At 40.6% G+C, this 27,511-nt stretch overlaps 1 protein-coding gene across 4 annotated transcripts in view; it reads right to left on the bottom strand.

Annotated features, from left to right (window-relative positions):
* The window catches only part of NKAIN2 (sodium/potassium transporting ATPase interacting 2), a gene marked incomplete at its 3' end in the record, with an annotated part of 1,039,202 nt that extends 1,014,559 nt beyond the window's left edge, over window positions 1–24,643 (bottom strand). Inside the window, exon 1 of one of the 4 annotated variants that reach the window (XM_084776800.1) lies at window positions 24,321–24,643. In XM_084776800.1, coding sequence (XP_084632926.1) covers window positions 24,321–24,374 — 54 coding nt within the window. In that variant the 5' untranslated portion in view covers window positions 24,375–24,643. The remainder of the gene's footprint in view (window positions 1–24,320) is intronic. The other 3 variants (XM_084776796.1, XM_084776799.1, XM_084776798.1) reach the window with 3 other exon arrangements.
* Between the last annotated feature and the right edge of the window lie 2,868 nt (window positions 24,644–27,511).

Below are 27,511 nucleotides of genomic sequence, written 5' to 3'. Positions count from 1 at the left end.
GAAGCTGAGCATTTTTTCTCACTCAGTTCCTCTGTCCCTCTTTCCTTTCCTCCCTCCTTCCACCTACTCTTTCTTCCTTCCTCCCCTCTCCTCCTCTCCTCTCCCTTTCCCTCCCCTGCCCTAACACCGCCCCCATTGAATTGTCATATTCTAGTTTTCAAAGTCAGGATTGCTAACAATTTAGTAAAGCAATTTATATTAAAGAACATTTAAGACATAAAACAAAAGAATCAGAGCTAGGTAGTATAAATAGAAAATAACTAAATGGCAAACATCAAAATTGCTGTTTAATAGAATTATAAATCTTGACAGCATATCAATTACCATCAGATCCCCTGGTGCCTCACCTACCCTGTCACTTTTGCTCAATATATTTTGTAAAAGGTGTTAAAAGGACTCTGGTTTTGTGAAATAAAAAAATAGCTAATTATTTTTACTAAATACATTTTAGAAATCAAGGGAGGATAGGGTTGGGAAGAGGGCTCAGCAATATTCCTCTACAAGCCTGACAACCTGAGTTCAATCCCCAGACTCCACCTAAAGGAAGGAAAGAATTGCCTGGATAAATTTGGCCATGGACCTACACACACACACACACACACACACACACACACACACACACAGGCACGCACACAGGCACGCACACACTCACACACAAGAAAACATATACATGAACATTTGCATACACAGAAATCACAGTAATGAATATTTTAAATGAGGAATTGTGAGAACTCTTGTGCAACAACTTAGCCCACCAAAAAACTTATTTATTCTGACAGTTTCCTGGTCAAATTTTCATAGTTTTCATACATTTTTAGAAAGCATACCATGAATTACCTATCTATAACAAAAGAGACAACATATCCCACCTGTAGTCTGTCTTCTACTGTCATTTTATTACTTAAAAGATCTGGATGCAATTATTTTTATCTAAAAATCATTTCAATAGAGAGAATATTAACACAAAATCCTGTAAAGTAGTTAGAACTTTTAGAGAACTTTATACTCCTTAAAACAGGGACTTATTAAACCAAATCCTCATTAGTATAATGACACTTTAAAGAATTTTTGCAAAAAAAATGTTCAAAGAACAAAATCCCAAGAGTCAGAAATACAATGAGATGTGTAGCTTTAAATAGAGATTACATATTAATTGCATGTGTGGTCTAACTTCAGCCCCACCAATGGAACACCTGATCAACTAACATGGACTGGAAGGAATTCTCTTCTGTCTGTTTCCCACTGGGGGGCAACTCACCCTATTCTGTAGTTCCTTCTAACTATGGGAAAGGATGCCCCAAAAACTTCTATAGGAAAATGCTTTTCAATTTATTTATTTAATACATCTTTTAAAATACTTTTACAACATCAATCTATGACTGTGTTCAACTCAGTTTGGGTATTGTTTACTTGGCTTATTTTCTTCTAGCAGTTTCAGATGTCACATTCAAATTTTTCAAATAGCTTCAGTTGAGTTTTGTATAGAGCTAGAGATGGGGACCTTCTTTGGTTTTTCTGTATGTAGTTATCTTGTTTTCCCAGTATCATTCTTCTGTGTAACAATTTCCTCCAATACAAAACATTCCATCTTGGAGGAACTCTCAACACTCAGAATGCCCTAAAAGGGGATAAGGAATTGCACCATACAAGGAATCTCATGAAATCTCACAATCTTCTAAATGGAAGATTCTTCAGACTCAGAAAGTAAACAACTCAAAAGCTTCAGGAAGTTCCTGAAAATGACCAGATGCACTAGGCCCCTCCTTCCCCAAACTTCAAACTTACATAAACAGTATGGACTATGCTTTCAGACCAGCGAGCAGCCTAGAAGAGGCTCATGATCAACTGAGCTGCCTAAAAGAAAATACTCTCCAATCTGTTAAGCATCCTGAAAATTGGGCAGTGCTCTCCAAGTTCCCAGGATTTGTGAGCTGTCACCCACGACTGGGCAGGGTTTTGGTGAAGCCTGCTCCTCTAAGCACTCCTAGCCTACACTCTAGTAAGTAACCGGAATGAAACGCATTGATTCACAAAATTGGTCTTTCGTGGTACCCTTACTTCAATATGCTGTTAGCCCTCAATCTCACCTCCCCAAAATACTGTCACACAACACATCTTTTCAGGAGTAAGTCTTTCTTCTAATGCATGTTTTGTGCACTTTTGTTAAGAGGTAGGGGCTTAACGCTGTGTAGATTTATTCTGGGACTTCCATTCCATTATGCTTATCTATAAGCTTATCTATGTGGTGGTATCATCCTGTTAGTATACTTTTGTGGTATAATTTGAAGTTGGTTACTGTGATCCCTCCAGGATTGTTCTTCCTCAATTGTTTCATGTATGTTTCTGTATGAAGTTTCAGGTTGACTTTGTTCTATTTATACGAAGAGCACTACCTTATTGGAAGTATGATTGGAATTACATTGACTCTGTAGAGGGGAAAGGTGGAAAGGTTGGTGCCTAATGGTGGTGGTAGAAGGGAGGATGAGATTTGATGAATATGATGTTTCTGTTTGGCTGAAAGAGCACATTAAAGAGACTTGTAATCATTGAACAGCACCATTAGTGTACTTGCCACTTCTAAACAGTGGCCGTAAATATAGTTAAAATAATAAACTCACTGAGTGTATATTTAGCAATACTTTTAAAGAAAAAAAAATGAATCATTAGACCTTGTCCATTTGGAGTAAAATTTAAATGACATTTGAGGGATGTTGAAACAATTTTTGCTTTCCACATTTTCTCTCGGACATTCTGGATGCAAGAAACCTCTCCTTTTCATGCAGGCTTAGGCCTGCGTCTGTTTACGGTGATGACCAAGTGGCCTTTCTGGGGCATCTATCAGCAAAGCTCGCATACTTTACAAGCCAAAGAACACTACATAATGGGATTGCTCCACTAAATCCCCACCTTTCCATGGATACTAAATGTTCTCCTACAGCACTAGAAACAGACATGTATTTTTAAATGCAGAAATTAATGTAATTCAAAATAGTATCTATTGGCAAACCACAGCAGTTCTTAATCATATTTTATCTGTGTCTCCCAGGAAAGTGCCTTGACTGATTTGAGTTACCCATTTTAATGATACTTATCCCATCTCTCCAAATGAGATGGGCAACTGTTTGAAAACACATATAATCCCCAACACTGCCTAAGGGCTTTTGTCATTGTTTTCAGAGCACAGGAACTCTTTAAACACACAGCTAGGGTGGTGGAGGGGGGGTTACTAGATGGCAAAATGAGCTGTGACTGGTTCATGCAGCTGAGTCATATTTAGTGACTCTTAGGGAAAAGCTCAGCTTGAAACCATGCAGTGAGACAGGTGAGTCTTCCCATTTTACCTCCTCTTAGGGAATCTCAGAGAAAGAAAACAACCCATTACGAACATTAAGAAAATGTTCAATAGTTGGCAGATATGGGCCTTGGTGAATGAGCACTATTTTCAGAAATAGGATATTTTGGTGTGTTCTATGTGTGTGTGTATGGTTGTTGTTGTTGTTCACATAAGTGGTAATGATAGTCTATCTGAAAAACAGACCATTAAATAAACCATCTAATTTAACTATATCAATAATCTATCCATGCCGGAAATATCTCTTGAACACAATCACTCTCTCTATGATGGACAATTATTTCTTTAGAATTTCTTTTGTTTAATATTAAGTATTGTGCTGTGGTCTGAAAGCCCTCCACCTACCCTGGAAAATATTAAGATGCTAAAAATAAATCTTCAAGTCATTAGGAGATAGGGCCTTGGATTCAGGAGGGAAAAATGCTTGTGGATGGTCTATCAATCAACCTATCTATCTATTACCTCTCAATCTATTGATCTATTTATGTATCAGCCTATCATCTAGATATATAGATGTATAGATATATAACTATCTAGATATATGGATATATAGATATATCTCCCTCTCTTTTCCTTCTCCCTGTCTCTCTTTTTTCTTACACACACACACACACACACACACACACACACACACACACACACACACACACACTAAATTAAGTAATTCGTTAAAAGTACATTTATTGACCATTTTAAGTTTCCACAATAATAAAATTAAGAGAAAGGCAGTAGCATGGGAGTTAAAGATAACACCCCACTCATGCTCAAGTGTCCCCCAAAGTGCTATGCTTTCTTACTCCTGTTTCTTTGACATCTTCTGTCTTTTAATTTCTACTGGTTATTTTAATGGTTACTACCATCAGTGTAAGTGACAGGAAGATGGTCCGCATTCAGCCTGCCATTATGGTGCATCCCTTAAGCCCAGCAGAGGCAAGTAGATATCTGTGAATCCAAGGCCAGCCTGGCCTACAAAGTGAGTTCCTGGAGGGCAGGGTAACAGTGAAATCCTTTTTCAAAAACAAACAAACAAAAACTAACTAACAAAACAGACTGCACTGCTCTCCAGTGGATACACGCTCATAGACATTGATTTCCATCTAGGTGTAAGGGGATTGTAGTGACAGATTCTGCTTCACCCTTAGTGGTGAGACGTATAAAACTATCTATATATATATGTGTGTGTTTGAACCTTTTAAAATGCAGCTGCTTAGACAACATTTCCAATTGTTTCCAGGATCTTAAACATGCATAGTATTTCTCCATACATATTAAAATCGTCCAAAGGTCAAAAGTGGCTCCTAAATGAAAAATAAATAACTCTTAGGTTCAGAAACCTCGTTAACAGTCACACAGTAAACAGCAAATCTAAAGCTAAACCCCCCAAAGGGCTTGCTTACTTCTTCAGCACTTCCTTTAATTCTTCAAAAATGGTGTATTTATCATGCCTCCTTTTCTAAGTTCTCATGTCTTCCAAAGTTTTAGATCACATTGATTTTTTTTCCTATTCTCTCTTTAATTCTTTTGTTTTGTTTTTTTTTCAAGACAGGGTTTCTCTGTGTACCCTTGCTTATCCTAGACTTACTTAGTAGACCAGACTGGCCGCAAATTCACAGAGATCGGCCTGCCTCTGCTTCCCAGGTGTTGAAATTTAAGGCATGTGCCACCAAGCCTGGCTTTTTTTTTGTTCTAATAGAGCTGCTTTAGCTTTGCCAGAGCTCCCTGAGCTTTGAATCCAAAGCTTTCCCACCCCTCTTTCATTGGTAGTCATCTCTGTGTTTTAGTCCTCCGATCAATCCTCTCTGCTGCTGGTGCCTACCGTCTTGATTACACACACTCTGGTCCTTCCCCAGACACTGCACCTACACTTTTTTTTCTTCAACAATTCCTTCTCCATTCCAAATTTTGTGAGAAGTACTTTTTAAAATTTGCCCCTCAAAGACTTCTTCCTTCCCATTATTGCAATCAGAACTAAGTCAGAATTGCCAAGTCTGACCTCTCTACAAATTCTGCAGCTGCCTGGGGACATGTCCATCACCAACAAGACTGCTGATTTTTGTTTCCCTTTACACTGTCTTTACATTGCTTTTGCATTGCTTTTGTGTTGTCTTTGCATTGCCCTCACACTACCTTCTCATTGCTTTTTAATTGCCATTTTAAGTGCAAAAGAATTAAAAACAAGCTGGAAGTCACTCTCCTTTAACTGGGCAATCTCTACCCATTTGGATGCATGCAACAATGATGTTAATCTTCCTTCTTTCTTGTAGAACCAGGGCCTGCCACCCTCTCTACGTTTGTATCAAACTGTCCAACTGTCTTCATGTGTCAGGAAGCATTGTGTTCTCACCCTTAGAATTGATGGAAGCCAACACAAAGTGATCCCCTTCCTCAGTCATGAGTTGACCCAATGGAGACACATTGTATCAACTGTGAAGTGTAAAGAAAGTATTGTTTTCTTTTTATTAACCATCCTTTTGTTGTAACTACTATGCTAGATTCTCTTTACCTTCAAACAAGATAATTGGTATAATTAGTTACTGGGTGGTCTCCTTGACTTCAGTCCCCTCCATTTGAAATTTTCCTATGTTTTCTGAATACTTGTCCTTAAATACTGCTTTGAACTTATCACTATGGAATAAAGAAATTATTCTAACTATATGTCACTTATTGTAAAATTTTAAAATCCTTTGCAGATTTCAAATTTTTTCACAAGGCAAGATTAGCAAGTTAGATGCCTTAGCTCTTTTATCTCCTCCAAGAACTCCTCAACCCAACTCTCCTGGGTTGTAAAAACCATTATCAGTCTAGTTTAAATGAGGCAGAGGAAAGTCAAGTAACTTGTGCCAAGAAGCATATATTGCTAAGTCAGGATTTGAAAACCTGAATCCAGTAAGAACGCTTTTTAAAGCAGCATATTATTCTTAAATCCATAACTTTATATATGTCTAACTATCCATTCATAATTCCACTACTCTGTTAATGCTTCTGTCCAAACACATAAATTATATACTAGATTAACCCAAGTTACTTTTATATGTCCATATGGAATGAGGATGAGACCTTAAAATAAACTATTTCTGATAGCTCACCCATCTTCCTAAGGCCTGACCCCTTGTTCCGGCCACCTATGCTCTGTCTGCTACATCCACATACCTACAGTAGAAAAAAAAAAAAGATAGACTACAAGGAAAGGTAACTACCCTTTGTTACATAAGGAAGTTTCTATTCCCAAAGGCAGCAAACGGTGTTGGCTTAGTTTGGTAGCACTGTAAGTCTGTCCACAGAGTCTGCAGTCTGCAGCAACAGAGCTTTATGATTTCTACATCTCTGAATGTAACACAAAGTCAAGGATAAAATAAATAAACACATTTGAGACCTAGAACGATCAAATTAGGGGACAATGATTCCCTCTGCACTATCCGTTTGAACAGCATGCTTCCATGTCAACAACAGGCCTGATATACCTGCTTTCAGCTACAGACTGAAAAGAAGACGTCTGATCTAAATCAGTGAAGGCCAATATGAAGGAGCCATGACTCATAAAGGAGTTATTCTCAATGGCAACAAAAAAATGAATGCATATGTAAACACCCATGATCTGTATAAATGTTTCATGTCTAACACAATCTCCTGCCATGTTAGTACTCTTTATATTCCTTTCATGGGGAATTTGTATAATGACCTTAAAACACGCGGCTGGCTGACATACAATAGTACTCTTTAAACACAGTACCAATATACCAAATGAACCTTGAGCAGTGTTGCTGGGACAAAATATCACATGTTTCATTTTTAAATCCAAATCATCAGGTAATGCAGTCTTCTCTACTAGGGTTCCTCTTATGCTCATTCAAAAGGGTTTGTCAGTGAGATTTGGTCTGCACTTATCTTTTTTTTTTTTTTTTAAGATTAGATTAAGATTGCTTATAGCACCGTTCTAGGCAAACAGGATTATAAAGATGCAGATGCCAACTGAACTCCAGGCTATTTAGAACTTAAACATCACATTTTAAGTCCAGGGACTTTATCTTGAGAAATTTCTCAAAATATTCTACCTTGTTCTTTTCTGAGATATTTTTCAAGTGCCGGGCACTCAAAGTCTTCTTCGGCTATTTCTTCTCTTCTGGCATTTGACAAGGTACTGTTTGAGATGAAAACTAAGGAATGTCCTCTGAGGCAATGAATAAGCTATTTATTTTAAACAGGCAGCACTGATCATGTGGCCCAGAATTCCGTTCTAGTCCAAGCAGTACAATGGGGACCAGCACAGACTTCTACCCTTCAAAGTTAAGCCTCTGGTGTCCCTGTACTGTCTCTTTCCTAGAAGTGCATCCCAAACAATTACCTAGCTGGTATGGGGTGCGTCTCTAGGCTTATCTAGGACCTGGCTTTCCATTTGGTTGCTTTAATTGGGTACCGTTTCTCTTTTTTGCACTTTCTTTAAATTACCAAAGAAGACTGGGAGCCCTCCAGACTCTGTTTAGACTCTCTCTTCTAATTAGATGATGGGAAAACTTTAATTAATAAGATGACCCCAGCATAAAAATCAGGTCATATTGTTAAGCACTTATAACTTACAAATTTTAGCAAGCACTGACTTTTGCAAGTCAGCCAACTTTGTTAGTTCTCAACAATTCTTTAATTAGGCTACTCAGAGACGAGCATGCACTAATGTGTGTCCTGGCTCCATTCCAAGAGGGGATAATTGCAATCTGGCCAACCTACACTTCCACTTGTTCCAAGTGAATACAGTAGGCTCCTCCATTTCCCATCTCAGTTTCATTCTACATTGATGCTCTATGGAAGGCAGCAGATGGAAGACTTCTGGTTTTCATCCCGAACCTTCCAGATTATCTGTTAACAAGATCCACTGAAAACCTACCACATTTAGAACAACATACTCAGAAATGAACAGAGCATTATATGGAAAACCAGGCCCTTCTATTTGATTACATCCTTAGTGTTTGACTAAGTTGTCTCCCATAGACACCATCACTTCTATTCCCTCTCCTCCTTTGTCTCTCTGTATCACTATCCTTCCACAACCTACCTACATACAAACATATATACATTTAAAAATACATACATATATGTGTCTGTATATATATGTGTGTGTGTGTGTGTGTGTGTGTGTGTGTGTGTGTGTGTACATATAGAGAGAGACACACATAAACACATATCTTTGTACTGTTCTGTTCAGCTGGATATCCACAGGGCCCAACTATACCTTCAGAGGGCTGTACTTAAATGCTTTGAAGACATGCTCAACTCCATCCAGGTTTAACCACTGGGATTTATTTAGCCCTTTCTTCTTTCTTTTCATTTTCCCTCCATAGTATCTGTCTTACGGTCTCTGGTTTGTCTTAGAGGGAAATGCACCGGATGACACACTCATTCTCTTTAATCACCACGAATCAGAAGAGAACCTCTAGCCTGGCCCTTCTCGAGAAGGGTAATTTTAAGACGCAAGGTTTAATCATAAAACCATCAAGCTAAAATGACCTTCAAGAAGTTGTGCAAATTACTCCCCTTCCTCCGGGCATGGAAATAAGAATTTACTCAAAGATTATTGCCCAAAGAGATCAAGCTGGATCACTGGAAAGTATGAAGCAGATAGGGCCATTTAAAGAGATATATTTCTGCTCTTAACCACACTTCTCTGCCAGTAACTGGCCTTTCCGGTGAATCAAGATACCAAATATTAAAACGTTCTTTGAATATTAACCTGGGTTCAGGGGTCATGTAAGGAATTGTAATTACTGAAGCATTCTTCAGAGTGAGTTTCTAAAGTGCAGCAGTGAGTGTACGTGAATGTGTTTGTGTGTGAATATGTGTGTGTAGTCATATGTGACCATGTGTAAAGTGTGTGTGGAAGTATCTGAGGATGTGAGGGTGAGTGTGTGATTGTGTGTGAGTGATTGAGTGTCTGTGGACATGGGTAGTTGTGTGAGTGACTGTGTTTGTGTTTATAAGTGCAAGTAAACATTTCTGAATTCTTTAGTGTTTATAAAAGAATCTTTCTCATTGAAAAAACCATACTTTTCCTATCTCATTACAAAGCATTTTATAAAATTTAAAAAGTCACAATTTTCCCTAAAACTTCTCACATTCAAGAAAAATATTTCTCTTGGTGAAAACAATTATACACTTGTAATTAATGTGTGTTCTTTCTTTATAATCTTTGTCAGTTAAGAACTTTCATAAACAAAAATTGTATTAATATCTTAGCATGCTATCAGATTTGGAAGAAAATAAATTAAAACTTTCTATTATTTATCAGTATTCTTTTCAGGCATTGAAATAAAGGTGACATTGAGCCTTAAATAAAATACACCTGGCTCAAGCTAAACTGAGAAAAACAGCCAAGAACTCTACAGGCTTGGTTGAGCACATAATTGGCCATAAAAAGTAGCTTTCGAATAAACCAAGACTCAACTTTGGCTTGTAGGCAATATTTCCACAAACCCTTAGTCAGCACCCCTCGCCTAAGGCATGCCTCAGCCTACTTCCTGGTCTCTCATTTAGCCTGCTGGCTTTCCCCACTGCTAGTTCATTTGCTGCCTTTCTTCTTCCTTTGCAGATGAGGTGGAAACACTCTGGAATTACTCATGTGCTCTAAATGCCCTCATGGATGTCTAGGCTCTTTCCTTGGACACTGTATGTCCCCAGAATTCCGTCCTCATTCCATGTGATGGCTGGGAAGCAGCTCACAGCGAGTTCTGGTAGTAACAGGCAGGGTGGCCTTGGCTGACTTTACTCATTTCCACAGTAGAAGTAAAGCAAAATGAAAAGTTTCAGAACACAGGCTTTTCCTTTTGATATCTTCTAAACATTGGAATCTAAAATCTCCCGTTCTGGCAATGGCCACAAGCACTGGTCACTCTTTATTCCTATGACAAAAGACAACAAAGGTGTGATATTTGGGCAGGACAAAGCCAAACTGGCTCCAGTGTGTATTTCGATGTGAGCCTCGCTGTCCTTTCTCCAACCCCTGTGGCTTTTGTGGAAGCTTTAGGATCTCCTGCGGATTTTTGTTCTTGCTTAAACCAGAACAAATCAAACAGGAAAGCTTAGCTGCCTTCCACAGAGTGGTGACAAATACATTCATGAATGCTGTTGAAACGAAACAAAACAACACAATTATGGTACTGACTATGTCGAAAGCCCCAGGTTATCTGATTCAGAGCATGGCACACACGTGACCCCGAAAACTCTACCACATTCATCCTCTACAGTAGATAATCCCTCCTGTTGGCCTCTTACAACTCAACATTTGTTGTGAAGAAAAGTCCCAACTACTTCTATGTGTCCCATGCTTTATCTCACCTCATCGCATGGGTAGGGGGTTGAACTTTGAGAGTTCTAGATAATTTTGTTATTCTGTGTTTATATAATTTCACCAACAAAGAAGCCTGCATTGTACCAGACAGCTACTACTAGCAAATAGCTATCCACTCCTTACTACTGATATTGTCAACATAAAGAAAAAAGCTCTGCCTGTAGCTCACATTTGTTCTTCCCTGTGGACCCATCCACACAGAGGAACGTCCATTGTTACCAAAGCCTGCCTCCAAACTCAGCTCCTCCTGGCCATGGCTTCCTAACCATCTTCCTCTTGATCTACTCATATGCTTAAAAGAAACTTTCTCCAGATTCTCGATGTTGACTAGAACAACCTTGCACACTTTGCACTTCTTCAGTTTCTTATTTCCAATTGTCCTCTCTAAAGGTCCCATCCACGGGGATGAGCCTCTTAATGTCTTCGACTTGGTGGCTGCAAACACAATGCACCTTGGATGGACATTAAGAGGCCTCGGCATCACATGGGATGTGATGTAAAGTGCACAGGAAGTACTCCTCTCCAGGATTTAGCCTCCCTCAACTGGGGGCAGCCATTTCATCCAGCTCCTCCCTCTTCTTGGCTCACGCAATGCCTGTGTCCTCACCCTCAGCCATTTTCACTACCATCCAGATTATCGGACCGCTCCCTCCCAACTGAAGCATACTGACCGAACAGCTGCAGACACTGCTGAACACTCACTCACAGGTAGCCATTCTCCTCAGCCTACAGAGACAGATGCTGCCATTTTCCACTTCTCCATTCCAATTCTTGGAAAGCTGCATACTGAAGGAAAAGAAACTGGCTTGTCTACAAAGGCATACATCATGTAATTTCATTAAGGCCTCTCAAGAAGTCCCATGCTGTTTACATTGTTGCCCTCACATTCTCTGTGGGCTTGCAAACCTCGGGCACTCTAATTTCCTACAGTTGAGCACTATGTCATGAACCCCACTAGGTCTACTCAAAAGAGAAACATATCGTAGCCTACAACACTGTGATTTCTCCAAAGAGGTTCAAGTCCATCCATGAAACGGACTCTTACCTTTCAACCTTCTGATTCTCCCGTTCCTCCCTACTGGACATGAGCCAGCTTTATCTGCAGACACTGCTTTGTTCTCAGCCTTATACTATTCTGATCCCCTTCACAGTATTTGTTCTTTTTCTCCAGTCTCAGGACAGCAATCCAGTCTGCCACAAACCAGTCTTTTACATAATGGATGATCAACCTATGAGGCTGTAACTAATCTTCCCCATAAATCTCCTTAGAATAGCATTCTTTGCGATGTTAGCATTCTGTTTTATATTGCAGGTGTTGAGGTTCCTTGTTTGTTTCTTCTTCAGAAACTTTCATGAGTTCCTCATAGCTTGCATTACACACACGTGCACACACACATACAGACACACACTACACGTAAATATGTGTACATATAGCTTTAAAATATCTAATAGTATATGTAAAATATGCCTGTAATTTAATTCAATAATAATTAAAAATTGTGATAGGCAAAAATTTTCATAAAATAGAACACCTAAAAACTTCTTTTATGATTTATAACTTTCACCCACATTTGAAAGATTTACAGACGGGGACCAGATGCTTCTAGGGTCTACAATCAATGTGGGTAGTTTTCTGATTAAGAGTAAGTAGCTTTCACAGATTCACAGAAAAGTCTATGATATGCACAGTTAAAATTATTTCCATAGAGATGAAACATGAAGACAGAATCGACTTCATTATCTCCGTCCTGATCCAACACAGCCTTTCAAGTGACGATGTAATGCAGCCATCTAAGTAACGCCGAATCCATTGAATTATATAACACCAGATAATATGACATTGAACTGTTATAAATTAACTATTTAAAGCATGACCAGAAGACAAAAGATCAACAGAATGGCTCAGCTGTATGAACAGCTGTGTCTCCCCAATACTGATCTTATTTAGAGTGACTTTAAATGTAACTTTATAGCGCAGTATGAACAGAGGTCAGCAAACCTGTTTTAGTAGCATAGTAAGCAGAATGGCTCAGCAAATAAATAAGTATGGATCAGCTTGCAATCTGAACTAATTTTGAGCTATTACAATCATAATATATTAGATTTGTGATGGAAATATGCCTTGGCCTTGCTTTCAGTTAGCTCCTATGCCAGTTATGAAATGGGAAGACACAGTTTATTTGGATCATTTTCATTGCACCATTGATGCAGATGTAGACACTTCATGAATCCTACTACTCAATGGAGATAACCTAACAATGACTGAATTTCCCCCTGTCATTCACTTATTCAAAGATTCTAAACTGATCATTGCTGTCATACAGCAAACCCAAGGCGATAAGTCAGGAGCGGCCTGCCTCCAACTGTTGCAGGTGCTGCAGAGATGCTCAGGGCAGTCTCACGGGAGCCAAGAACACAGGCAGCAGTATATGACCAGCAAACAATTTTTCTTCCCGTGGTACCCAGTGGAAATTCTTCCCACATTTGTTTTCCAGTGGTATCTGAGAAGAGTACTTATGAGATCAACCTTGCCTATATCTTCTTGCTGGAAAGCTCCGAGGTTGGAATCCTATCAAGTCTACACCATTGATGAGTTCAGAGTGAACATTGACCCCTTCATCATTTGACACACAGCTAGCTGCCAGCGAAAGGCTTCAACATGTCCCTTTGTCCTATTGTGTAGGTTGTATAATATAGATGTACACAAAGACGTCTGTGAACAGAAAAGGGATGCTGAAACGATACTTCATCTCCAAACTAAGACCCCTTTGTCCTCCAAGAATGAAGCATTGTCGGGGACTGTAAATGTGTTATTGTTATGGCATGTGTGTATTGATTAGAAAACAAAGGCCGGTGTGATGAATCCTCATCGCCTGCCTTACAAAGGCAAGCAGGCAGGGAGCAATGCGTCAGGAGAAGGCTCAGTTGCAGACCAAGGATGGAAATGTTTATCTTCATCTACCACTTTCAAAACCCTAACCCTAACTGCCAAGTTAGCAGTTGAAGCATAATTTCCAGAAAACCGAAAAAACTTAATAGACAATAGACAACTATCTGAAAAAAAGTAGTAGTCTATATCATTTTTCTCCATTAATATGTTTATTCACTTTATAGCTTGATAATAGCCCCACCCCCAAACACACACACGCACACACACGCACACACACACACACACCACACACCATCTCACATATACCCCATCAAACACGTACACACACACACACGCACACACACACACACACGCACACACACGCATACACGCGCACACACACGCACACACGCACGCACACACACACACACACACACATCCCACATTCTCCCCTTTCCTTCTCAGAGAAGAGGGAAGGTGCCCTATGGATACCCAGGCCCTGGCACATTAAATTGTTGCAGGTCTAGGTGCATCTTCTCCCACGGAGGCCAGACAAGGCAGCCCAGTTAGGGGATCCAAATGAAGGTATCAGAGTCAGAGAGGGCCACTGCTCTAGTTGGTGGAGGACCCACAGGAAGATCAAGCTGGGCATCTGCTGTAAGTTCAGGGGGCCTGGGACCAGCCCGTGTATACTCAGTTGTTCAGTCTCTATGAGCGCTCATGGGCTCACAGGTTAGTTGACTCTGTCAGTCTTCTTGAGTCCTGGACCCCTCCTGCTCCCTCAATCATTCCTCCAGCTCTTCCATAGGACACCCCGAGCTCTGTCTATTGCCTGGCTGTGGTGCTCTGCACCTGTTTCCATCAGCTGCTGGGTGAAGCCTCTCAGAGGAGTTATGCTAGGCTCCTGTCTACAAGCATAGCAGAGTCACATGAATAGTGCCAGGGATTGGTGCTCTTCTATGGGTTGGGTCTCAAGTAGGGGCCAATCTTTCCCTGGCCATTCCCTGAATTTTTCCCCAGTCTTTGTCCCTGCACATCTTGTAGACAGGACAAATTTTGGGTCAAAGGTTTTGTGGGTGGGTTGGTGTCCTTATCCCTCCACTGGAAGTCCTGCCTAGCTACAGGAGGTGGCCACTTCAGGACCCATATCCCCAGCTGCCATATCCTGAGTCCCCCATAGATTTCCTAGAACCTCCCCTATCCCAACTATCTAGCAAGTCCCAAAGAAGCCCTCCCACCTCCAATTTCTTATCTCTCCCCTGGACCTCTCTCCCCAGCTATCCCTACTCCCAATTCCTACCCCTGCTTCCTGCCCTCCCCAGCCCCTCTGGTACCTAGTTCCCTCCATCCACCTCCAATGCTTATTTTATTTCCCCTTCAGAGTGACAGTCAAGCATCCCCCACTTGGGCCTTCTTTGAAACTCAGCTTCTTTAGTACTGTGGATTGTCACATGGTTGCCCTGTACTTTAGGGTTAATAGCCACTTATAAGTGAATATGTAACATGCATGTCTTTTTTAGTTTGGGCTACCTCATTCAGGATAATATTTTCTAGTTCCATCCATTTTCCTGCAAATTTGAAGATGTCCTTATTTTTAATAGTTGAGTACTCTTCCATTGGGTAAATGATATTCCACTCCCTTAAGCATGTGATATTAGTTAATATAAGATAATAATGTATTTTATTTTACTTATTATTATTTGTTAAAAATATATACAGTTCTTTCCACACTAAACTTTAAACTTTAAATATTATTTAGAAAATTAATTTAATATTAACACTTAGACACACCATTAACCTAAAATAATATTCTACTGAAAACTATTGGGGGGAATACTATTCCCATAGAACATAAGCAGCAACCATAACAAAATCTGTTTCCCACATCACTGCAAGCATTTTGGGATATTGCATGAAGTAGAATTAATCAGAGTTCCTTTAGAGTAGGATTTATGGAACTCTGGCTATGAAAATACATACTGTGATTACTGGGGTACAAGATAGGAAAGCAAAAGAGCTTTGGGTCAGTAGAATAGTTTTCAAGTTTTAGAAATTTGAAAACATAACATAGTTTTAGAAACACTGAACTGAAATGCTGAGAGCTTTGTAAAATCCAAATTCAATTCTCAATGAATACTGAACAACACGCAGGTCCATTAACAGCTGGCAGCTTCTACAGGGGAAAGAGTCAGTTTTATCTAATGTGTGTCCCCCTGGGTTTTCATGAGACCATAGCAAATGGCCCCACCCAAAACTATATTAGTTTCACAAATTGGTCTTAGTTATTAAAATAAAAAGAGGGACACAAAGTCAGCTGGTGGTGCGGGAGTGGAGGGGATTTGGGAGGGCTTTGGACAGATTTGGAGGTGAATATGATCAAGATATTAATCATGAAATTCTCAAATAATTAATAAGAATATTTATATATTGATCAATGGGTATTTATAATTTTTTTTAAATATGTATTTTTAAATCCATTTCAGTCTTCTAGAAGCTTATGTTACAATTCTTTTTTAGGGAACCTTTCAAATTTAGGAGTAGATGAACTAAAAGCATATTTTAAATAAAACTAGTTTTTGCTCCTGGGGCTACAGTTGTCTTGGTACAAATGGCAACAGTCTGTAAGCACACTTACAACTACACCTCGAATCCTGAGATGAGCTATTGCAAAGGATTAAACCATTAATAATTACAATGACATTTAAAGCATATTTCTTCCCCTGGATTTTCCTCAGCATCCTTCAAGAAATATGGGTCAGGAATTAGTTGCCCCATTTTTCAAATGAGGAGACAGAACCCAAACTATAAATGGCACGGACAACCCAGAAGTACCAGACTGAACAGAGAACAATCTGGCTTCTGACTCAATCTTGTGCTTTTGAAGCACGTTCCATCCTTTCTCTTTCAAGGCTGTGCTTAGCACGAGAAGAAGTTATCTGTATAGGGGGCTTTGCCAGTGAATAATCCAATCCCATCCCACCATTGCCAAGCAGAGGGCTGTCTTTGGGTTCCTCTGCATCCCTATTGATTGCAAAGACATGGAAACCATGAGAAGATGCTCCATGTCTCCTATTTAAACCTCTGGAGAGGACTGGACTTGAAGTGAGATGCAGCCACGGTCGGTCCAGAAGAAAAGCTTTCTTTCACACCAGCAAGAAATCAAGGGAAGAAATGACCTCATTCTCCCATTGGGTTGGAAACTTTTCAAGAACGTATGTACGTATGTACTGATGAACAGCACTTTGAGGTCAGCTTAAAGACCATAGATATGAACATGTGGGAATTCCTTAGAAATTTAGATTATGTGGCCTCTCCACTGACTAAGAAGTCAGAGAAAGTAGGGGAGATCGGGAGACCATGTTTCAAGGCTCTAGAAATACATGAATGGAAAATTAAGTTCTTGAAACCTTCCTTACCACATTAGTTTATACGATAACTAAACACTTACTCCATCCGGTTCATCAGCAGCCAGTACCTATTCCCATTCAATGGTGTTCTAGATGAATCTAAAATCCGCAGACTGGCCTCTACCAAAAACTAATAAACCACATGCTGCATTGCTTCTCTGCCAAGGACTTATTTTTTTTTTTAAATACTAAGAAATGTAAGAACAAATGGGTCCATTTCCCCTTCCCACAGAGTCAGCTCTGAGAATGCCTATCAGTGCCCCCAGTCTTCGTGGAGCGGTTATCTGTCAAAGTTAGCCAGAAATGACAGCAACTTTAACTGAAATGATTGTAGAAACTGAGGCAGGAGTTATTTCACCAGGATTCCACAAGTATACTCCCTAGCGTTTGAGTGACCGTGGCCTCTGAGTGGAAGAGCGTGGGATACTTGCTCAACAGTGACAGGTTTTTCTTGAACTTATTGATGTACACACCAATAGGTCATATTTGTGATGCTGTCAGATTTCTTGGATAGACAGGTTGGGACAGAGACCTGAAATCAATCTTACTTTCTAAACCTAGGTAATACTGTATGGAGTATTATGGCAAAAGGATGTAGTTAACAGGAACCACTGACACTGTTTCCTTACACGGAAGACAGTCAGTGAGGCACAGAGGCACAAGGGTTTTTTGGGATTTGGGGTTCGTTTTTTAAGTCCCATATAACTGGGTTTGAAAACAAGATCTTCTGCCATGCTAAGAGATGACTTTAAAGCCGTCTTCAGTTCTGTAAAATGATTATCATCTTAATATTTGGCTGCAGGAATATTACTGCAGGAAATCTTAAAGTAGTGAAAGGCTAGTATTGAGTTTAAACCAAGCCCCCAACAAATATGTAAGTTTTCATTATTGTTAAAGTATTTATCAAAGCTAGGTTTTTTTTAAAGGATACTATATTGCAAAAATATACAACTTCATAACTGATTTGTCTGAAAATGCATATAAAATTAACTTCTTTGTAACTTTCAAATAAGTGATAGCACAGAGCATCTAGTTTAAAGGTAAAAAGTATTACAACTAGAGGCTATTCTTTCCTATTTCAGGTTCAGAAATCTCACACAAAAAAGTATGCAGCTTACTGCATATTAAGAATTAGATGCTCGTATTCATTATGCGTAATGCCTTTTTTAGAACTAATACAAAAAATATAAGGAAAATACAGTTTTCAGAAAGATGAAGTAAGTAATTTCCCTAAACATTACCGGCCTCTCTATCTGAACACACCTGGAACACTAAAGGGGAAAACAGTCTGTTAATTTCATTTTCCACCCAAGTCTGATAATAGAAAATAATGTTTCATGTTGTTTTCATAATTTTTCCAATTTCATTGGGGATGGTAAGAACACATATTACAATTTTATTCTCCTATAGATTAGAGACCTTAGGTGTAAATACTATTTCATTCTATGACTATTATGAAAGAAGAATTATAAAAGGAACTCTGCGTGCAATACATGTGCCCCCAAAGTTTGTCTATGTACAGCCACATATTCTGAAATGTTTTATTTAGCAGCAGACACATATAAGAACATGGAGCCTCCCACAGAGGTCCTCTGAAAGACTCCACCCAACAAGGGATCCAAGCAGATGCTGAGACGCACAGCCAAACTAAGGGGTGGAGTGCAGGGATTCTTATGGAAGAGTTTGGGAATAGAAAGATCTAGGGGGACAGGAACTCCACAAGGAGACCAATGGAGTCAACAAATCTGGGTGTAGGAGGGAGGTGCTTCAGAGGCACATGAGCCAAGGACCATGCATGGCGAAGTCTTAGACCTTCTGGTCAGATGTAGTAGCCAGGCAGCACAGTCTCCTTGTGGGTCCCATTATATGGGGAGTAGGGACTACTCCTGACATGGACTCTGTTGCCCACTTTTTGATCACGTAGGCTGGCAGAGTGGCCAATCAGGCCACAGAGGAAGGGAATAGAGGCAGTCCAGATGAGACTTGATAGGCTGAGGTCAGATGTTAGGGGAGGAGGGCTCCCCCTTTTTGAGGACTAGGGGAGAGAGGGAGAGACTATGAGGGAGGGAGGGCACAACAGGGAGGCAATGAGGGAGGGGTTACAATCAGGATGTAAAGTGAGACACTTAAAAAAAGAAAAAAATTTAAAAGAGAGGAAAAAAGAACATGGCAATATTATACCCCCTGCTGTGTAGCAAATGATCCCTGTGTTTGTGTAAAAAAACAAAAAACAAAAAACAAAAAACAAAAAAACAAAACTCTATGATTTTCACACAATGAAATGACCTAATGATTCCTTTCTCAAAATCTAATCTCACCGTTAAGTGACAAAGTATTGTATTTTACCCTGCTACAAACAAACAACTCTCAAGTTCCCATAGGGAAGTGGTCACAAACTACAGGACATGGTAGGGGATGCACTTTTCCTACATGCTTGTGTGTCACAAGGTATTTGAAAAGAATAATTTTCATTTTTATCAATATTAATTTAAAATTTACTTAATAGCATTTGAAAGTCTACCAGTATGAGCAAAATACATTCTCTAAATGTCATAGGGAATTATAGTATATAAAAGTATTTAATGCAAATGATACTAAACTTATAATATTTTTATTTCAGTTATAAAGACAAAGGTGTGACATTCTATTTCTATCTCTTAATTTTTAATTTTCAAAAGTATGCATGCATGCACATGCTCACACACACACACACACACACACACACACACACACACACACAAACACACACATACATGCACACAAAGTAAGCTTCCTATTTGAAGGAATCCCTTGCTTCTACTATAAAATTCTTGTTTAAGTAAGAAGAAAACTTGACCCCAAAGGAAGAAGCCCCGAGAGGGAGAGGAGGTGGCCATGGCCAGTGACCTCTCTGAGACACTGCATTTGTGTGGGTTCAGCACTAGAGGACAGAGGGGTCTGCTAACCCAAGCTTGCTATGAGGAAGGAGCGAAGAGGATCCGAAGAAGGGGACTTCCTGATGTGAGACGTACAACAGCACAATCATTTGCCATTGTTCTAAAGAAGGGTACAGGGCCAGAGAGCAGGGGAAGTCAGTATACTTACCTTGGCAAACATCAGAGTAAAAATACTTATGCTTAATTACAAGGAAAGAGTGCTTAAAGAAAAAAGATACAACAGCAACAACAAATGCTCTTTTGTACATGTGTAGAACACATTCCAAACAAGAAAAAGCCATTTTTTGCAGCTCAGAAACGACCTTGGGATGCTTCGATTTCACAACTTTCTAAAAGTGCCATATGGGAATTTTCACTCTTCTTCTTGAGTTAGATTTGTGAACAACATGTCAGAGGGAGCACCCCAAGATCACCGTTACACTCCACCTACACCGCCCAAGCCTCTTCATGTCCAAGCTTTAATTCCTCCGAAGTAATCAAATGTTCACCAAATACTGATGAGCACTGCATAACACTCTATAATTAAAAGAATAGTGTTCTCTTTATACCCACACCTGTAGCCTGGTTTGAAATCGATGCGCACCTCTTAAAGTGCAAAGTGTCTGTGCAGTAGAAAGCAACTCTCGTTCTTAATTTTCCAGTGTGCTGTTTCAGACAGCTGCACACACTGCTGCTAAGCTGATTGTTAGTGGCACCTGCTCCAAGTTAGTAATATTTCATAGACCACATGGAAAGGTTGTCATTTTCAAGTCCTAATCTATTGGAAGAAAATCTAGACTGCCTTTCAGTAGTTTAGAGGCATGTACACCTTGCTACACAGGACTCTGATGCCCCAATAGCTATGTGAGCTGGAGCTCCAATACTTGAAAACAAAGTTGTATTTTCAATCTAAAGTAAGTTATGTTCTTTTATATTGTAGTTGAGTTATTTTTCCCACTGAGAAATATTAGAATAATTTTTTCAACATTAACATAAGGTAGTCTTTGACTCAAAGGAAACATGGGTGATAAAAGGTAGACTCTATGATGAGCTGCCTGAAGGCTGTATATAAGAAGGAAAATTGTTCTTGGCCAGTATGACTAAAACCCACCACAGGACACACAGTGATGATTTCTGTTACTATCTGAAATTTTTGGTTTCTCAGCAATGAAGGCATCAATGATAACAAGGAAATTACATTCTGGAGATTATGAGCTTAACTTCTGGATTCTGTCCACGTGACAAATCTCTTTCCAGAAATCACACTCATTTTCACAAGAATCACCCTGATATCTGAAGCCAGTTTAACCACACAACTCAAAGATTTCAATTTATGATACTTGCAGACACTTTCACATTGAATGGAAGTTTTAGATTGAATTATCATAGTATGTCATTTATCTCATAATCTGATTTCCAGATATTTAAATAATAAATGTTTATTTATGCTTCCACTCTGTCAAATATTATATTACCATATATACATACATAGCACATATGTATATACATTATGTAATAGATACACACACACACACACACACACACACACATATATATATATATATATATATATATATATATATATATATTACATAATTAACAGCAAGGATACAGATTCCTGATTAAAAATCCCTCTGGAGCTTCTGACCCTGTTCTTCACATGTTATCACATGTTTAGTGTCCAAAATATCACATGTGTTTTGCAAATAATCAGGAAAGTTAGGTCTCTATTTCTACAGTTCTTAAAGATACTGAATCCTTTTCGCAGGTTAGCTGTAAATTGAGGAAATCTTTCAACTAAAAAATAGCACTCTACTTATAAAGTTAGAGACTAAGGCCTGTAGAAACATAAGAAAGTTACAGAAGAAGAAGAAGAAGAAGAAGAAGAAGAAGAAGAAGAAGAAGAAGAAGAAGAGAAAGAAAGAAAGAAAGAAAGAAAGAAAGAAAGAAAGAAGATTTTCGCCTTAGATATATTTGGCTTCAAGTAGTTTTAGCAAATCTAAGGTGCAATTACAAAAGTAAAAAGTGTTCAAATGTCCCAGCACAAGGCAAACATTTCACAAGTCAATAAAGCTTCGTAAACTTTTCTCTCAGTCAATGATACACAGGTCAAAACTTATGCTGGGAATCTGGTTTTCATGTAAAATAAAATTTTACCAGACTACCTCAAAGATGCACCAACATTTTATATCTATCAATATAGTGAAAAGCATGTTATTTTCACTTGTACGTGTTCTACAACGATTTGAAGGACTTATTTTATGTCAAATTACATAAATATCTCTACAACACAACAATTAACAAGAATCTATTAGGCCCTAAAGGCTGTGATTATTTCACCCCATCAAAACAATTAATTTTTTTGTCCTCTGTTTTTTGTTCTCCCTCTGCATTAACATGGCTGCTAATTACATTAGCCTGGTGGCACAGAAGTCAGAATAAAGACAGAGCACGATTCTCATAAAGCATAAAATCCTTCCTGGGACTCAAATGTGCACTTCATAGGCTGAGCACTCCTGCCTGAGAGCCAACTCAGCTTGGCCAGAGAACTTAGCCACAATTGCAGTTTCCTTCCCATTAATTATTACAGCTCTTCTGTAGTATATGGCTGCACACACGTATGTGCACACAGACATGCACACAGGCACAAACAGAAAGACAGCTACAGCTGCATTATATTTATACATTTAGCTTCCTCATTAGCATATTTATATTTTTCAATGACTTTCAGAATTTATATCCACCACACAAAGTGTCTTTTGATCCTAATACATACACTTGCCATGCTACATTAAAAAAACTCCTTACACTAAATAATTAAAGCTTAACTTACATTTTTTTAACCTGAAAAGAACAGAAGAATGCTATATCCACCAACCTATTCTCAGTCTTGTGCTTTCTTTACAACTGTTGAATCTGCAAATATAAAATATCCTGAAACATATACAAAACTAAAACATTTGGAAAATGTAATACAACTTGGAATATTTGGGCTATAGAGATAGTTTGACAAAGTAAACACTGTTTAGCCTTCTCATTAATGTCAAAAGTCCTTTGCTACAAAATTTACACAGAACTATGGTAGAGATATAGAAGCCAGTTTACATGGCATTGAGAAACCATAAGATTCCTAAAATTATATCTATTGTTCCTTCATTTTTCTTACAACCAAGTCCATAGCACACAATTCACAAATCCAAGAATACATCATCAGAGAACGTCCCTGAAAGGGAGGAGGGAAAACGTCAAAGCTGAAATACCTTGAAAACTCTACTTTAGCTAAATATTTAAAAAAAAAAAAAAAAAAAACAAAACAAGAAAACCCCAAAACAAAAACAAAAACAAAACCCAACTCTCTGCCGTTCTGGTCTTCACAACTGATAAACAGTGAAGAAAACTTAAGAAATTCTTCTGTCAGTTTTAATAGCAAAGTCCTGTTCCTTTAAGCACTTTGTAATGACTGGGATTTCAATAACTGTCTTCCATCCCACAATCTTCCACCCTTTATAAAGCCCAGGAGAGTAACTATTAGATTAATCTGTACTTCCTATGGGAGGCTACTTGGTGTCAAGGAAGAAAGTAAGTACCGACTACTTCAAATTAACCGTTTGCGAGCGTCGTAATTTTTCATCCCTACACCCCTCAGCCCCTCCTTCCATTGCCCTTAGCAATTGAAATCTAGAGACATCCCTGTCTTCTCGCCTTCTTGGCAGCTATAGGACAGTCCTCAAAAAGTACACACAATCTTCCATCCTGCGTGATCAGACAACAGTATCTGTTTCAGTGGCAATAACACACTTAATGGAAGACATGATATGATTTTTTTTCTCAGACATGTAGCAACTATGATTTAAAGGTTATTAGTTCACTCTGAGCCGATGGTGTTGCAGAGTTTGTCCATTTCTCTCCAACCTACACTTTTAGGACTCGGTGTGGCTTTCCAGCTTAGAACGCTCTAAGAATACCTACCATCTGACCTAAACAAGGAGTTTTTAAGATAATTATAAGACAATATACTCCTAGAAAGATACCAAATGACAGTGAATACAGACTCCGCAATATAAGTGTATGAAAGAAAAGTCTGAGATTCTGTATTTCCACTTAACACATATATAGTAAAATATATACATGACAACCACCCGGCTACATTAACAGGAGTGCCAACCATAAAACAAGAGCTATATCTCGATTCCCTTAGAGAAATTAAGCATAACAAGTTTAATCCGCACCTGCAAAACTGTCTTTAGAGGGACAGAAATGGGAGAGGGCAGAAAGGTTCACTTCTCCTGCATCTCTAAAACCATGTTAAATACAGGTAACGTATGTCACCTTTCTCTTTTCTTTTTCCTTCCGTCCTGCTCAAAGGCAGACCTCTTACTACACTCCCTGCCCACTCTCTCAAAGGCACATTACAGAACAAGAGGACCCAAGCGTCACTTACCAGTTGCATGCCACAGATAAAGATAAGCGTGCACCTGCCACTGCAATAACCCATGGTTTCCGAGACCCCTGCCACAGCCAGACTGTCCCGCGTCGGCCACCGTCGAGCCCCCACTTTATCCAATCAGATCGCGGGGAAGGACAAGCAAACCTGCCCAGGGCTCGGGGGCTCCCGGCTGCCGCTGCCAATGTCCTGGGAAGTGACAGGCATTAGGACCTGCCTGCGCGGCGGCTGCAGCTCCAGCCGCGCCCGCCGCACATACCTTCACTCGCTCGGTGCACACGCCGCGCCGCGGGCAGCGCCGCCCAAGGAGACGCGCCCCGGGCCCGCAGGGGCGGCAGCGGCAGGCTGGCAGCGCCGCCGCGCCCTGGGGCATCTGGCCCGCCAAGTTGCGGCCGCCGCCCGACGCGCGCTCGCCCCCCGCACTCCCTTCCCCGCGCGCGCGCGGGCTCCGGGGGCGGCAGAAACGCGCGCCGGGCGCCGCCTGCCTCCCCGCGCAGTCCGCTGCCGCCCTGCGCTCCGCGCGTGGCTTGCCCGGGGGGGGGGGGGCGGGGCGCGGCGGGGCGGGGGTGGCGGCCGGGCTATAGGCGCTCCCCGACTGCGGGGCGAGTCCGGGGTCCACGCAGAGTCCCCGGGGCGTCCCTCCCCTCGCTCAGAGGAGCGAGGTCCTCTTCCGAAGCCCGGGGTCCCCCCTCCCAGGCGACAACTTCTTGGAGGTCCGAGCGGGCTGCAGCCCCGGCTGGCCTCTGCGGGCGTGGTGTTGCGGCGCGCAATAGCTGCGGCGGCGGGTGACCCGGGATGTGGCGAGGCATCGGGCAGGAGGAGTCCTGGCGGCATGGCATGGCTTGCTTGCTTGGTATGGGTCTTGCTCAGGCAGCCCAGCCAGAGCTGTGTACGTGTGTTGTGTGCGCGCGTGTGTGTTTTCAGTGGTGTGTGTGTGTGTGTGTGTGTGTGTGTGTGTGTGTGTGTGTGTGTGTGTGTGTGTGTGTGTGTGTGTGTGTGTGTGTGTGGTGTGGTGTGTTTTAGGGGTGAAGGGACTAATAGGTTATAGGAGGGGATGCAGACAAGACATCCTGCACCACTAGAAAGCCTAAGTGAACAGAGAGCCAAGGGAGCAGGGAGGACACGTTGGCGGTAATCCCACTGCCCAGGTTCGAGATCCCAAGGACCGGAACTGTTGGCGCTTGGAGAGTTTTCGAAGATGAACCTGGGCAGGGACCCGAAGGAGTTGCGGCTTGAAGTTGGGAAATTTAGGGAACTAGCGGACATGCAGGAGTTTGATGTGGCTCCTTCAGACGACTTTCTTAACAATGGGAGGATCAGACGAAATTTGAGCACTCCTCTACCCGACCTCAGGGGCCATCCTGCTGGGTTTGTGCCCTTCCTGGTTGGTGACACTCTAGAACTGACACCAGCAGTTACCTGCAGACAAGCTCTCTGGAGCCCGCTGCTGCCACCTGCGGGTGAAAAGCTGAAGGGAGCAACATGCTGCAACAAGAGATGTTCTCTGGGGCCTGCTTGTTCTGAGAGGACCGCTAATCTTGCTACAGAGTAAGAGTGTAGTGTTGAGATGCAATGCAAAATAAAGCCATTTGTGTAAACTGCTATAAGTGGTGAGAACTCTTCCTGGAACTAAAAAATACCATTTTCCCACATCTTTAAATATGTAAAACTGGGAAAAAATTAGCTAAACAACAAGCTTTGTCCTACTTGGAAAATGACATTTGCGTAGGATAACTTTAACCACACAGAGGACCTCCAATGATGGCTTAGAGTAAACATTACATCTCTGAGTAACTACATAGACAATGAATGAGGCATAAGGGCTATACTCTTGAGAGGTCAGACTCTATCATCAAAAGTGATTTGCCACCCTAGAAAGCCAACCGGATTCAATCTCGTAATTTATTAATTCTCATACTTTATTGTAATAGTGTCTGTTTACATTGCCCCATTTGTAAGTGAGCGTTTCTAAACGTTTTCACTGGTTAATGAAATCCCAAGCCCCCAAGGCGTATTGTTACTCACCTTTCGCAGCCTTCACACCCTTTCAGTAAATCCGAAGCTGGGGTGTCTACTAGTGTTTTCTTGGTTTTCGTTTCTGTCGGTCTGCTTTTACCCACACTAGCTGCCCAGTGGCTGCTGGGTTGCAGGTATTTTGCTGACAGACTAAACAAAAGGAAAACTGAGCTAATGCTGTCTATTAAAGAAGCTGCTGCTGCTGCTGTGTGGTCAAGTGCTTTACCAGCCTTTCGATTTACCAGAGGAGCAGGCATTTGTATGGACCATCCATCTCCTTGCAATACAGTCTCCCTGCCCTCAGCAGGTACATTTGATGGTACAGGAAAGCATAGAACGGCTCCCTGACTCTTCCTCATTCATAATCACTGAACTCTGACCTTTTGATGCGGGGGCATTCATCTTTGTATGAGCAGACTAGACTTTTTCCTAAGCGTAAGAGGTGCTTGGCTAAGAAACGAAATGGTTTCCCTGAAAGCCATCTTCACCAGTCAGTGGAGGAGAAGTGGGGAACGGTGATCTCAGCTTTTCAACATACATGTGGAAAATCCCCAAACATAGATTAGCCCATGTCATTGGCATCCTGACCAACACTGAGTCCTGATTCTCTACAGTTGTCACAATCCCTGTTTCATCTCATGTTTCTGCCTCACTTCCCAGGATTCCACAGGACAATTTTCAAATACAGCGTTGTGCTGAAACCCAACCTTAAAAAAGAATCTTCAAGGGATTCTATTTTAGATCTTTTATCAGTACTGTAGTGAAGAACAACTGCAATTGTTCATGTGTCTGTATTGTGGGCAACTGGCGTCCACCTGCTGAGTCTACATCACATTGTCTCCTTCATCCCAGGAAACCTGGGAACTGATACACTGCCAGTTCCCAAGTGAAAGAAACTAAAATTTTAGGCAGGTCAAGAAGCTATGAAAGGGTTACGTGTTTTCAGTGACAGAAGTTGTCAAGTCTGAATGATCTTCTTTGGGAAATAAAAATAAGTGTTCCAAACCATCGTGCAACATGACCTAATTGATAATTTAATGACTCCCTCAGTTGTTTTCTTTCAGTCTCACCTAGAAGTAATGATCAAAACTATCTAAAGGGTATTTACATATTTAAATCCTTGTGAAGTAAATTCACATCACATCCTTCAGATACCATGTAGCCAATGGCTT

This window comes from Acomys minous, assembly GCF_964271855.1.
Source record: "Acomys minous genome assembly, chromosome: 3".
Taxonomy (NCBI): Eukaryota; Metazoa; Chordata; class Mammalia; order Rodentia; family Muridae; genus Acomys; species Acomys minous.
The sequence above is the reverse complement of the archived record's forward strand: the minus strand, read 5'-3'. Positions and strand labels throughout refer to the sequence as shown.